The sequence below is a fragment of the Myotis yumanensis genome, unplaced genomic scaffold, assembly GCF_028538775.1.
Source record: "Myotis yumanensis isolate MYYU_CA2020_CCGP unplaced genomic scaffold, mMyoYum1.0.hap1 SCAF_9, whole genome shotgun sequence".
In the NCBI taxonomy this organism is placed as follows: Eukaryota; Metazoa; Chordata; class Mammalia; order Chiroptera; family Vespertilionidae; genus Myotis; species Myotis yumanensis.
In genome coordinates, this window is record NW_027223760.1 from 41,821,442 (window position 1) to 41,835,107 (window position 13,666).

Consider the following 13,666-nt stretch of genomic DNA (forward strand, 5'->3'; position numbering starts at 1 on the left):
TGAGCCTAGCTGGTATGGCTCAGGGGTTGAGAGTTGACCTGTGAACCAGGAGATCACGGTTCAATTCTCTGTCAGGGCAAATGCCTGAGTCTCATTCTCCACCCTGAGTAGGGTGTGGTTCAGGAGGCAGCCGATCAATGATTCTCTCTCATCATTGATGTTTCTATCTCTCTTTCCCTTCCTCTCTGAAATCAATGAAAATATATTTTTAAAAAAAATAGTTACTTGCAGTAATAATGTTCATCTCAGCCTGCCAAAGACTAAATTTAAATCACAGTAAAGCTTAATTACATAATTGTATTAATTGGGGAGAGCCACTTTTCTTTTACTTATTATTTTCATAAGGGAAATTATTTGTAAACTTACAGTGCAGAATATATCTACTAATAATTGTCAGGAAATATTTCTTTGGTATTTGATTTAGTGCAATTTTATGGATAAAATTTGGGGTGTTTTCAGGGGTGTGAAAACAAAATTTGCACACAAACCAACATTCTGTTTATCACCATAGAATACTAATGTTTGTGTTTTATTATAATACAACCAAAATATACATTTAACAAATTTTAATTATTTTAGATTACAAGACTATAATTCTCTCAAAATAGCAAAACTATAAATTCAAAATTGATTGCTAAGCACTTACAATACCAGAATTAAATTATACAATAAACTGATAGATTCTTGCCCTTTTCCCAAAAAAAGCATCTATTTAAAACTTACCATAAATATTTTATACTACAAAATATTTAAATGATAGGTATAAGTCATGTACATGTTCCTGACTGTGTACTGTCAATGTGTAGCATCTTGGAATTTTAGATATTTTTTAACCTCACATATAAACTAATTTATTTAACTATTGTGGTCATCTGTTGGAAAAATATATCTTTCTATAAAAACATTTAAATATCTCCCTTTTTTCTAAACTACCCATTCCCAATAAGGTGAATCAATCCCAACATACTGTCTTAGAGAAATGTAACATTCTCAGTGAAAGCTATTTCAGTTTTTAATTCCGTTTGTATTAATGATATCTGTGAAATATATATAAGAGAAAAGACTATATATAAAGTATCAGTGTTAAATGAAAGTTTTTGATCAGTTTAATATTTAGTGGACTTCTAGATATTAAATTGTCCTTAAAAACTTAATTTTGATAATGTTGAAAAGAAGACACTGCCCACTGTAAACTAATATTTTCAGTGTAGACTGTACAATCCAGCAGGAACAAATCAATAGCATATGAAAAACCTATATATAGACCAAAGGCAAAATTCAAGAGTAAGATGATTTTACAGGCAGCATATTTTAAGTAAGCATTATTATTTAGTCAATAGATTGATGATATTTTGTGTCAATGATAGTTCACTACTGTGGAGCTTTTGCATATTTCCAAATGTCTCTGTGACTGTTTTTTCTTCTCTTAAGTAATTTAGTTTGTTTTCAAAAATGTTTATTTAACAATGTGAATATAATGTTTAGAGCTCTTTGGGGGGGGGGGGGTTCTACATAAATTACTCAACAATTTATTTTTTTTAAAAACTCTTTAAATTCTTAATAAACTTAATGTAAATGAATGCAGACAGGCAGGATTCCATATAGCGGCATAAACAGCCAGAATGAAATGCAGGTGAGAATAGGCAAATCAAAGACATATGTATTCAAAACAGGAGAGAAAAATATGAATCTAAGAATAAACAGATGTTTTAAGACCTCTCCATGAAGAGCTGATTTCTAAGCAAATGTATTTGAAAGTATTAACTATAATTTTATTTTTCATTATTTCAAAAAGAATTTGGTAAAACCTTCAGTGGTAAAGAAGTATATATAATGTGTCTTGTCTTACATTTAATATATTCACGCTGTTCCTCAAATGTTCTAGGCAATCAAAAGGTTAAAAAATTAAATGTAGTTTAGATGACCTCTATCTTTATAAATACACATAAATCTTTGTCCATATGTTTTTATTATATGACATTTTATTTTACGAACAATATTTCAAATGTATTTTAAGAGTTTATCATAAATTAATAGTTTTATATCCAAAGTAGCCACAGTATTAGCTGTAAATCAAAATAGGTTTTCAAAATTTTGTCTGAATAACTATGATAAGAAAGAAGTAATTAAAAAATGGCTTAGACATTCATATTTGGATGAAAACCGAATTTATTTTCGCACGTCAATCCTAACATTTGAGCTTCATGTAATTTTCTCAAAGTCATCCATAATTTGATCATTACTGTCTGACATACAAATACGTGGAAATCTTTAAAAAATAAAACATGCTCCCACTTTATTTGCTTGGAGCTCACTATGAATTCCTGGAACATTTTAGCCTAGCAAATCAACAGTCACAAACACTCTTGTTATGGTATTTAATTAGCACTCTGATCTACTACAACTATTCTTATGCATTAATTTTTAAGAGTGATTTGTTCTGGTTTGCTGTTTTTCAAACCTAAGTTTTAAATCCTTAAGTTTTTCTTATACAGAAACATCTATAAATATTTGAGTTTCATATCAAAAGGGGTACTTAACCTCATACATCAGAGTGACTACTTTGAAAGGTAAGAGATGCAAATAAAATGAATGTGAGATAGAATGCTTTGAACATAAAGCCAGTCACAGACATGATACTGAACATGGTAATAAGTTGCCCTCTAATCACACGGGTTCCCACAGGCTTCTCTTTCAAGACACATCGAATGCATGAGAAACTAGCAATGTCTGCTATTTAGTTTTCTGAAAGGCTGCCTTCCATTTGAGGAAGTGACTAATTTTTCATTTCACACTAAAAAGGGCGTGAAAAGGCAAAACAGAAGAAGGCTAAGGGTTTTGTGTTGAAGAAAGAAAGGTGAGTCCCGTGTAAATGGGCAGAAAACATACCATGCAGGTTCAGAGGTAAAGTCAAACTGGCAATATTTGAAAGTGCTAACAAAATACGAAGAATGTTTATGTTGTGAGTTTGTTTTCTTTACAGGTGGTAGACTTATTTATTATTAAATTACTAAAACAATGCTACTTGAATAACAGCATATAATCTCAGAAATGCAAAAAGATTTGTGAAAAAAAGATGTCAAAGAGTTAATTTAACCCTTTCCGTTGTCAAAAGTTTTGCATTTGTTCTGTTACTTAACAATATATCTCCCCGCTCCCCACCACTATTGTCTACCTAATTCTTTTGCTATGCATGTATATATTGTTCTTTTCTATTCACTCAAATAAAGTCCCACAATCCAATATTCAAGAGACTAAAGGCAGTAAATGAAAATAATTTATAGATTATGATGAATTTTTAGAAAAAGTACTGAAATCCCCTTGGTTGTAAATTAATTTGTGCTCATTCTTTCCATGATCCTTTAAAAAATTTACTTTTCCTCAGCCTTTTGCTAGCAGGCTTTTTTAAAATATAATCTAGAATTTTTTAGCAGATGTATTATAAATTGGCAGCTACTTATACTCTGGTGAATAAAACTACATTGCATTTCACCCACTTTATTTGTGACTGTTCTTCCTTTTTATGGGGCTATGAGTTTTCCCCAAAGCCAGAATTTATAGCTGTCTTTCCTTCTGTCTCTTAACAAATCCCATCTGCATGCCTTCCCATTAGGATGTAGTGTACATCATGATGTTCCCCTTACTTTATTTAAATGTTTTCCCATATCTTACTTAAATATTTATTAAGCATTCTGTCCCTGCAAAGCTCAGCATTTAATCTAAAAACACATAACTGAGCACCAATGTCGCTCCATGAACCTGTTTCTCCTGGTAAGTCATAAGGAATCCTGGAGGAACACTTATAACCTTCAGTAAATCAAGCCTGTAGTACACTAAATAATCCCTGTGGTCTGATAAAAATAATGCATCTCTCCAAACTCCTAAACCATGCACCAAGAGTGAGTGGCTCATTGGGAAAGTTCCTGTTGTTATATGAGTGGTCTGAATATGTGTCTTCCCTCCATTTCTTACCAGAAAGTAGCCAGTTCTTGAATGGAATGATAGATCTGTTCATAAGAACACAAAGCACAACAGCATGGTAACCCCCATGCTTAATGGCCACGCAAGGGAAACGAAGCACCTTAATACATTACCAAAGGTGCTGTTTGCTTAGCTCACTTATTTACATGACATCATAAATTCAAAAACTCAGAACACAAAACATTTACAAATGTGAAGTCCCTATTTTGAAGATAACTCTGATGCATTGCAGGTGCAAGTTTAGTTCGTGGAAAACTGGTTCAGATGCCTTACTTGCCCTGCCTTTGCCATATCCACCACACATTGTCTTACTCGGATTGTTTTTCTCGTGCCTTAACAAAACACCATGGAAAACTCGTAGGAGTTAGTATCAAGGATGTACAAACAGGAGACAGTATTTTTGCGGGTAAAAGGATTCTTTTCTTTAAATTAAATAGGAAACTACGTGGCCACCGCTCTCGGAAGCTCCTCTCCGTGATGTCTTCGGTTCCGTTTCTTCTTCATTTCCTGCATGTGCTTCCACTTGGGGACGCCCTTGTTGCGCTGCCTCCGCTTCTCCCGGTGCCACATCTGTTCGCAGTACTGGTCGAGGCTGAAGTTCGGGCTGCTGAGGATTTGGATGTAGTCTTTGTATCTCAACCGTGACTCGGCCAGCAGATCCTTGACCTGCCCCTCCTCATGCTCTGCCCTCTGGGTGTTTTCCATCTGTTCGTTCTCAATGACGTTCAAAGTCAGCTTCACTATGGTGTGGATAAAGGTGTGCTCCTGCGCTTTGCAGTAATACATCCCAGAGTCCTTCTTTTGCAAACTTCGAATCAGTAGCCCATATTCTGTTTTGATGATCCTTTCATCAGGTTTCAGCTGCAGAATTGGAAAAAATGTAGGTAATAAATGAAAACCAGAGAGGCTATGAGCAAATGCAAACAGGCTACATCGTTTTACTTAGATGAACCCAAGATATGCTCCCTGTCTCTCTGTCATCAAGCATAATATCGTCAGCCATCGCCAAAGAGAGTGAAAAAACTTCAAGTGAGGTAATAGCCCCCCAGAATGCATGTTTGCATCTCACGATACCTAACTGAACCTTTGGAATATGGTTCGTTTTTCTCCCAGTCTACGGATAGGAATGAAAGCTGTAAAAAGGAATGAAGTAAAACTGGAAACTATCAACTGACCACCTACACAGAGATTTCAGATGCCAAATGGTGTTCTAAGAATTGCAGAGCTAGAATGTGACAGAGACAGTCATGTATAGAAAAATATGAGTAGCTTTAGTGCATCCTACCACCTTTACTGTAGACTAGAACAATGATTTCCAAAGGAATTTACTCTGTTTTCTAGATATCACCAAATAAATGATCTGAATAGCATATGGGAACTACGTGGTGACTTGTTAAAAGTCAGTGGAGAGGCGTGGATACAGCCTTTTGAAAGTTAGAGCTAACCATTAAGCAGAACCATATTCAGAAGGATGGCAACATTTAAAGCTGAATTTCCCTCTTTATTCTGGATTGAATTTTGATACTGAGTGTATATATGATACCTCAGACGATGTCATTTGTGGAAATATTTGCCATACCTCAATATACTACAACATGGTAATGTGATTTCGAGTGTGAGAACGCCCAAGGAACAAAGAGAACGTCCCTGAAATGCGACGCTCTTTGCCCTTTGAAGCGATACTACTGAAAGGCAATTCAAACAGTTTAGCTTGCCTGGCCCACAATCTGGTGTGAATAGCGAACCTATCTTCACTAAAACTAAAGGCATGTTTACTGACACAAGAGGCCTGTTTAATGTGGAGATTGTGAAGTGGCCCGGCATTAAGCAGAATCACAACAACAACAAAGAAGTCTGGAAGACTTCCAGTTTACACATCTGCCCCTGTATTGTAGACTTTCAGATGATGGAAATCAAGGCGGCATAAAGACGACTAAATTAAATTTATTCACAGTGGGTGGACTACGCTCTGCCTCTTTATGTGAAAAATATGTAGGAAAAATCCTTCAATTCTGGAAATATGAGAAAAGGAAAAGAAACATCTCTGGCTACCAGCCCAGCCAACGAACAAGTATATGGCCAACCACCCTCTGTGCCAGGGAAGTGCAGCTGGTGGGGTACCACACAAGGCCACAGGCAGGTCACAGAGCAGATCCCTGGTTAATGAGGCTGAATGGTCTCCAGCCCTGACTTCGCTCTACACTGCAGCCACACCATTGGGGTTTTGGGTGTTTGTTTCCTTTACTTTGTCCATTTGGTGAGCTGGGTGTGTGTAACATTTTTTCTAAGGAATGTATTCTAAAGGACCGGACATTTTTTAATGCTATTGTAACACAAAATAATCTTGAATTCACTTATATCCTCAGTAACCAGAGGAGTCTTGTCCCCTAAAATAAGTTGAATTGGTAGGGTTCTAAAAGGCCAGGCTGAAACAGAAACATCAATCTCAAATTTAACACACTGGAAATATATATATGTATATATATATATATATATATATATATATATATATATATATATAATTTTACTGTAGAAATACTTTTTTTAAAATTTAAATGCTCCTTAGAACACAAACACTGACTCCATAAGCCTAGGTTCTGGTCCCTATCTGTTAGGCTTCTGATGATAACTCATTTATCTTCCTTGCTTGGTCTCCCATTTATCAAGTTGGTGACATAGCATATGGTGGTGTGTGTGTTTTTTGTTTTCTTTTTTTGGGGGGTGGGGGGCTGAGGGGAGGTAAAAGTTAAGCTCTTTGAAGGTTAAAGTGTGAAGTATTATTAGCAACATTACATGTTGTTGGAGAAGTGACGTTCTGAAACCTTTATTTCTGTAATTCTTTAATAGAAAATGACCTGTGGTTACTAGCATGACAATCAAAGCAGGTAACTTTCTTTTCAGTTCATCTCTAGATTTCCTTTCATAGCTGGTATTCTTGCTAATGTTTAAACTGTTTAATGTGGTTTTAAAGATTGTCACAGCTGAGACTCACTACTTTTTATTGTTCTCTTTAATCTCCTGACAGGAAGAAATTACTACTTTGATTTCACACAAAATATGCAACACTTTGTCATTGTTTTTGCTGTTCTCTTTTTGCATCCTGTTTACACTGTTGTGCTCTGAAGTCTAGTTCCCTTCCCTCCTTTCCATACTGCTTCCGCCCCCACAGGACTCAGAGTTTCATAGACGCCTGGCATTTCATTACTCCATTGTGATCCTTCTTCACCTTCCCTTGCTTCCAGGAAATGCTTAGTTTTACTTTGGCTTTTTACCTACAGATATAAAACTTATTTAATAAGCCCTAGCTGGTTTGGCTCAGTGGATAGAGCATCAGCCTGCAGACTGAAGGGTCCCAGGTTCAATTCCAATCAAGTGCATAGGCCCAAGTTGTGGGCTTGATCCCCAGTAAGAGGCAGGCAAGAAGCAGCCAATCAATGATTCTCTCTCATCACTGATGTTTCTATCTCTCTTTCCTTCTCCCTTCCTCTCTGAAATCCATAAAAATATATTAAAAGATAAATAAATAAATAAACTAAATTTTAGGCTTCCTGGATTTATCTAATGTCTATTAGATCATGTAAGTGATTCTTTTTTCTAAAATTTTAAAAATATGAAGTGGTATCTCTAACAAAATATATTTTGAATGCCATATTTTCATAGGACTTTTGCAATCTAGAGATAGAAATCTGTGACCCAGAAATTAAGTGGTTGATTAACATTTGCCTACTTTGCATTCTCAGTCACTGTAATGCTTTCATTCCATTCTGGAACAGGATGCTTTATGCAGACTGTGTCTCGACAGTGAACTGTCAGCACAGTCAATTTAGAAGATTCAGCTCCTCTACAAAGAGATAATGTAATCTCTGGCCACTAATTTAAACTCATGGAATTTTCTCCGCTCTAAAGTGATAAGTAAAAACTGCTCAGCTTTACCAATCAAAACCATGTTTGAACTGGGGTTGACTATCCATTTGCCTAATGTGAACAGTGATAATATATTCGGCATTATTAAATGTAGATCTTCAATGAAGGGCAATTCATTTAAAATGAGAAGAGTCACATGGAAAGAGACAAAGGACATTTAGGTATTAAGCAGCAGGTAAAGGTCAGGGACTTCGTTCTCTGATAATAGCAGCCTAATGGTAATTCCTTTGCAGATAATTCACCTGTCATTTCTTTCATAGCTAAAGCATTGCACACGTCCTCAATGTGACTGGTGTTTCAGGAATATCTCCTTTTTTCAACAAACAGAAGAAAGACATTTAAAAATAGTGCTGAGGCAACTGGCTCATAATTTAAAAGAAAAAAAAACTGAAGTATACATAACTAACCCCTAGATTTATTTAATATCTTTGAGTAAATGTAAATATAAAATGTGAATTGTAATTTTAAAAATAAAATCCTAAAATAATTACAAAATATGTATTTTCCATTTCATCAAACAAGGAATTTTTAAGCATAAGTGAGAAATATATAGCTATAAACCAATAGATTTATATAAATTATAAACATAAAGTATAAATCTTTTGTATGTTAGAAACAAAAACTTTCAACAATAAAATAGTAAAAAGTTATTTCTAATATGCATAATATTAAAATGTTAATATCTAGTATATATAAGTGGCTGGATAAAATAATTTTTTAATAAATACATTGATGTAAACCAAGCAAATGTTAGGGTAATTTACCAGATACAACTGAAGCTAATAGCCAAGAAACGTGAGAAGGTAATTAATATCCAGTAATATTCAAAGAAATAGACATTAAAACAATATGATATTTTTTCATATCAAACTGGTAATGACTTCCTTAAATTATAATGAAAAATATCACCTCAGGAGTTCAGAAAAGGCAACCATATGGTGATTTCAATGGAAAATTGGCAATATACACTTGTTTATCACAAGCCACAAAGACAATAAAATCCTTTATCTTACTTATTTTTCTCTAAAGTGTTTGTCTGAAGAAAATAGAAAAGTAGAGAAAGATTTAGATATAGGGAAGTTTCTTACTCTCTTTTGAGAGAATACATGAGCTATTTAAATAAAACATGGAACATTCATGATGACTGTGGCATCAGGACAGTGGGAGTAGGGACAGAAAAAATATGGTATTAAAATTGAATGACAAGGGAAACTGCTCACAATGTAATGGTTAGTGGGGAAAATGCTGGAATAGACATCAAAATACAGTATTTGTGCTTATCTATGCTTATTGGCCTCATAGTTCTTTATATATCTCTATATTTTCAAAACCATTGCTATTACTTTTGTAATTAAAAAACACACAAAATAAAACAAAGACCTACAAAGGGAAAAACACAAATATTTGAAGATGCTTTATAAAATGTTTTTAAAATCCACAGAAAAAAAGACTACTGTAACTAGCATGTGGTATTGTCTCTTCTATTCCTCAAGATCCCCAAAGTTCAACAGAAGCTTGGGGACTGCCGATGAAGTCGCTCGTTATAGCATAAACATCATCCGTTTCCAGCACAGCTTTACAAGGAAGTCAGCAGATAACTGACTCATGACCTTTCCAGCAGCACCCAACTGTGAAACAGCTCAGTGAGGAAATGTCCTCCCCTTGGCAGAGAAAAACCTGGTGACAGCCTCTGTGCCACAGGAGATCCTCATCCCTCCCTCAGGCTGATTTTGAGGGGAGGAAAGATTCCAAACTGTGACCTCCCTGGTAAGGAGCAGAAGGTATCCTGCTGGGGAAAATGTTTCAAACCTAGTGTGGATCTGGCCCCTTTCGTCAGCTCAGGAAGCGGTATGGCAGAACCTGGACCAAGTGTGACTAGCTATTTACAAAGATAAATGAATATACCATTTGAAATATTACAGCTCAGATACTTTTAAGTAAAATTCAATAAATATACTATTTCTGCTCCATTGAAATTCATGGAGCATGGTACCACCATGACTGCATGATATACTGCTAAAAAGTAAATAAAGGAACACATAACATTTTCAGGAGGGTGAAAGATGTGAATGCAAACATGCAGAGTCAAATGTAAGTCTATCACTGAAAAGAAATGATTAAACTTTATTAACTATACAATTGAAAATAGTGATTTGGGACATTTAAAAATAAAATATTGCCATGTATCTAATAGAAAATCAGTATGTTAAAAAATTCAGATAACATTTTTCATATATACTAGTATATGTTATTAATCCTCACCTGAGAATATTTTTCCATTGATTTTTAGAGAGAGTGGAAGGGAGTTGGGAGAGACACAGAGAGAGAAACATCAATGTGAGAGAGACACATCAATTGGTTGCCTCCTGCATGTGTCCCAATCGAGCCTGCAATGGAGGTAAGTACCCTTGACTGGAATCAAACCTGGGACTTTCAGTCTGCAGACTTATGCCCTATCCACTGACCCAAACCAGCCAGGACTTCCAATATTTCTTGGATAAAAAGTAAATGTTTTATATGTTGAAATAAAATAAACTTCTATGTCAGATAATATTTCAATATATACTGGTAAATTAGGATCCTAAAAATAAACATTTAGTATGGATATGCCATAATTTTAGAATTTATAGATGTCAATAATAATGAAGAATCAAGTTTATATATATAATACCTTAATCAATAAAGAAAAAAAAGAATCAAGTTTTACTGGGTCAATCTGACATAATAAGGATTAAATTATTCCCTTGGTATTAACATGTTGTGTCATTATTTTGATATAACATTTTATTCTTAAAGATCGATGAAGAGAATGACACTAACTTTTTAATACAGTGTGGGGCAAAAGTAGGTTTACAGTTCTGAGTACACAAAACAGAGTTTATTCTTATATTATTATTTATTAACTAGAAGCCCGTTGCATGAAGATTCGCTCAATAGGCCTTCCTTCCCCTGGCTGCCGGCACCGGTTTTCCTCCAGCACCCAGGACCCAGGCCTTTGGTCCAGCCCCAGCGGAGAAGCCAAGCCTCTTCAGTCTTCAGTCTTGACTCCGTGACTACGTATGCAAATTAACTGCCATCTTTGTTGGGTTATTTGCATAATTGCTCTGATTGGCTGGTGGGGGTAGTGGAGTGACACCAATTTGCATGTTTCTTTTATTAGTGTACTATTTTCCATACGAACAACTGTAAACCTACTTTTGCTCCACCCTGTAAATGGGGAAACATATCTTTGAACCAATATCTTATGATAAAATTTGATTCTCTTACCCCAAGTTTTAACTCAGCACTGAAATTGGGGTCAGATAATTCTTCATTGTGAGAGATTGTGCCTTGTGAGCTAATTAACACAGTCCCCGACCTCTGATCTCTACCCACTAGCACCCTTCACCCCTCCCACCCAGGTTGTGACAACCAAAATGTTGCCAAATGTGAGCACTCTGAGAGCAAAGTCCCCTGCGGCTGACAACCACCGTTCCATACTAATATTTAGTTAATTACATATACTATTTTAAATGTTTATAGACTTATCAAGGAGGCTGCTATTTCAGAGAACATTTGGTCACCTCCTTATATGACCAAGAAATGGAGTGTTCGAGAAGTTACAACCTGCTCATAAATGCTCAGCAGTCAAGCTGAACACATGATCCGCGCTATTTCCTGTTTTACACATCCTCCCTGAGAGTATCTGCAATTTTATATGCGTACTTTACACTTGTGAGTAATCCTTTGCTTTGAAATTCACATTCTTATATGTATTTTCTCATTTTTATTTTCACAATAACTTTTGGATTTATTTTGTTATAAAATTCTGGCCCATTGGGGCTCAGTGATATGAACAAAGGAATTCTGAATCCTGCACTCATTCCATTATTCATTACATTGTCTTAGTTTTAATATTGGGAATTTTAGAACTGTAGAGTGAGTGTCATCAGTTTTCTTTTAGGTACTGAAAGAATTCTGCCAGTTAACCTTTGTTTCATGACATTCAAAAAATATTAATACAAGATTTTTTAGACTACCCAACTCATCCCCTTAAGTTGACATCTTTAGACCTCATAAAATCTCATGATATGTTCCAATCACACATATGTGTTAGAATGACCGAACCAGAAAAAAGTCAAAAGATGAACAGAACATCCATCTTACTTTTCCCTCTGTTGATTTAATTTTAATACAGGAGAGTGAAAATGTACATATGTCCAGATAAGTATCTATTCATAAGATATATATTTCTTATGATATATATTTCATTTCTTTTTTATACATACTTCACATGTGTCATTTTATGATCTAAACTGAACACAATTTGAGCTACAATTTAGTCCTTGTGCTACAATGAGGGGAAATATTGTGTTCTTGTTCTTGGTCAGGGAATTGTACTAAAATACAGACATTCTATGAGAAATAATTTTTATTAAAATACACAATTTCTTTTTAAACATTCAACCTTCTGTTAAATATATTTTATTAATAACTTTTTTTATTAAATTGGGCTATTCTTATCTCAAAGGTGTTGTAACCTTTGGTGTTAATGGGTATAAACTGTTATTTTCCTTTTTATCAAATAGCGACGAGAGCACCATATGGCACTAGAAGTTGAACACCTCTCACAAACAAAATCTGATTTAAGTTTTATACTATTTTCCTCAAGGTGAGTTTTTTTGATGGCAATGACTTACCTCCTCTCGGTGTTCCTCTCCAGCCTGCTGGATATACCACTTAATAGATGCTTGTTGGGATTTAGGTATACATTCCAGAAAAGTTGAATTAAATTCAATGCCAAAAATCACCTTTTCATCAGCAGCTTCATGAGTAATGCCTGGAAAGCAAACATAGAATAGGAGATTAACCTTGACCTGATTTTGAAAGCAATGGGAAAATGGACTAATTTAGAACAGATGCCATGGGGGAAGATTCATACACATTATTAAAGAGAAAGGAAATTCATGTTATAATATTATTACCTAAAAGTCAAATATTATCTAAGAGATTGATTTTTAAAACTCTATCTCTTCTTTGCAATTTTCACACTTTCATCAATATATTAACTATTTTCCATTGACATTTCAAAACAGTGGTTCTCAACCTTCTGGCCCTTTAAATACAGTTCCTCATGTTGTGACCCAACCATAAAATTATTTTTGTTGCTACTTCATAACTGTAATGTTGCTACTGTTATGAATCATAACGTAAATATCTGATATACAGGATGGCCTTAGGTGACCCCTATGAAGGGGTCGTTTGACCGCCAAAGGGGTCGCGACCCACAGGTTGAGAACCGCTGTTTTAAAATAAGAATTCACCAGGTCTAACTCTAAACATTGACTATATTTCTCTGAGCTGAAATGAATAAACTATTAACATTTTTTAATACTTTAACACCTTTAATTTTGTAGATAGTTCTGGAAGAGCAATTGACTTTACCTTTAAAGAGAAATTCTATCATAAATTGGTCCAAAAAACTGACCATATAACATTAAGATATTTTGATGTTAGAAAAGTAAGAACAGTGGTCTATACTTGATGCAATTCTATAATGATAATAAGCTAGAGGCTCCTATACTCAGAACCGGGACCTTATCTATATTACTTACCAAAATACAGGCTGAGGTAAAGGTAGGTTTCCAGTTGTGAGTACACGAGACAGAGTTTATTCTTGTGTTATTATGTATTAATTACTGTATTACCTTCCATACAAACAACTGTATACCTACTTTGCCCCAGCCTGTATATTGTTTTATTCAAAGAAGGATAATTTAGC

At 34.8% G+C, this 13,666-nt stretch overlaps 1 protein-coding gene across 1 annotated transcript in view; it reads right to left on the bottom strand.

The window, feature by feature from the left end:
* Positions 1–532: 532 nt before the first annotated feature.
* The window catches only part of SEMA3D (semaphorin 3D), a 202,616-nt gene continuing 189,482 nt past the window's right edge, over positions 533–13,666 (bottom strand). Inside the window, exons 17-18 of the mRNA XM_070424159.1 lie at positions 12,585–12,724; positions 533–4,842 (exon numbers count right to left, since the gene is read on the bottom strand). Of these exons, the coding sequence (XP_070280260.1) occupies positions 4,423–4,842; positions 12,585–12,724 (560 nt within the window). The 3' untranslated portion in view covers positions 533–4,422. The remainder of the gene's footprint in view (positions 4,843–12,584; positions 12,725–13,666) is intronic.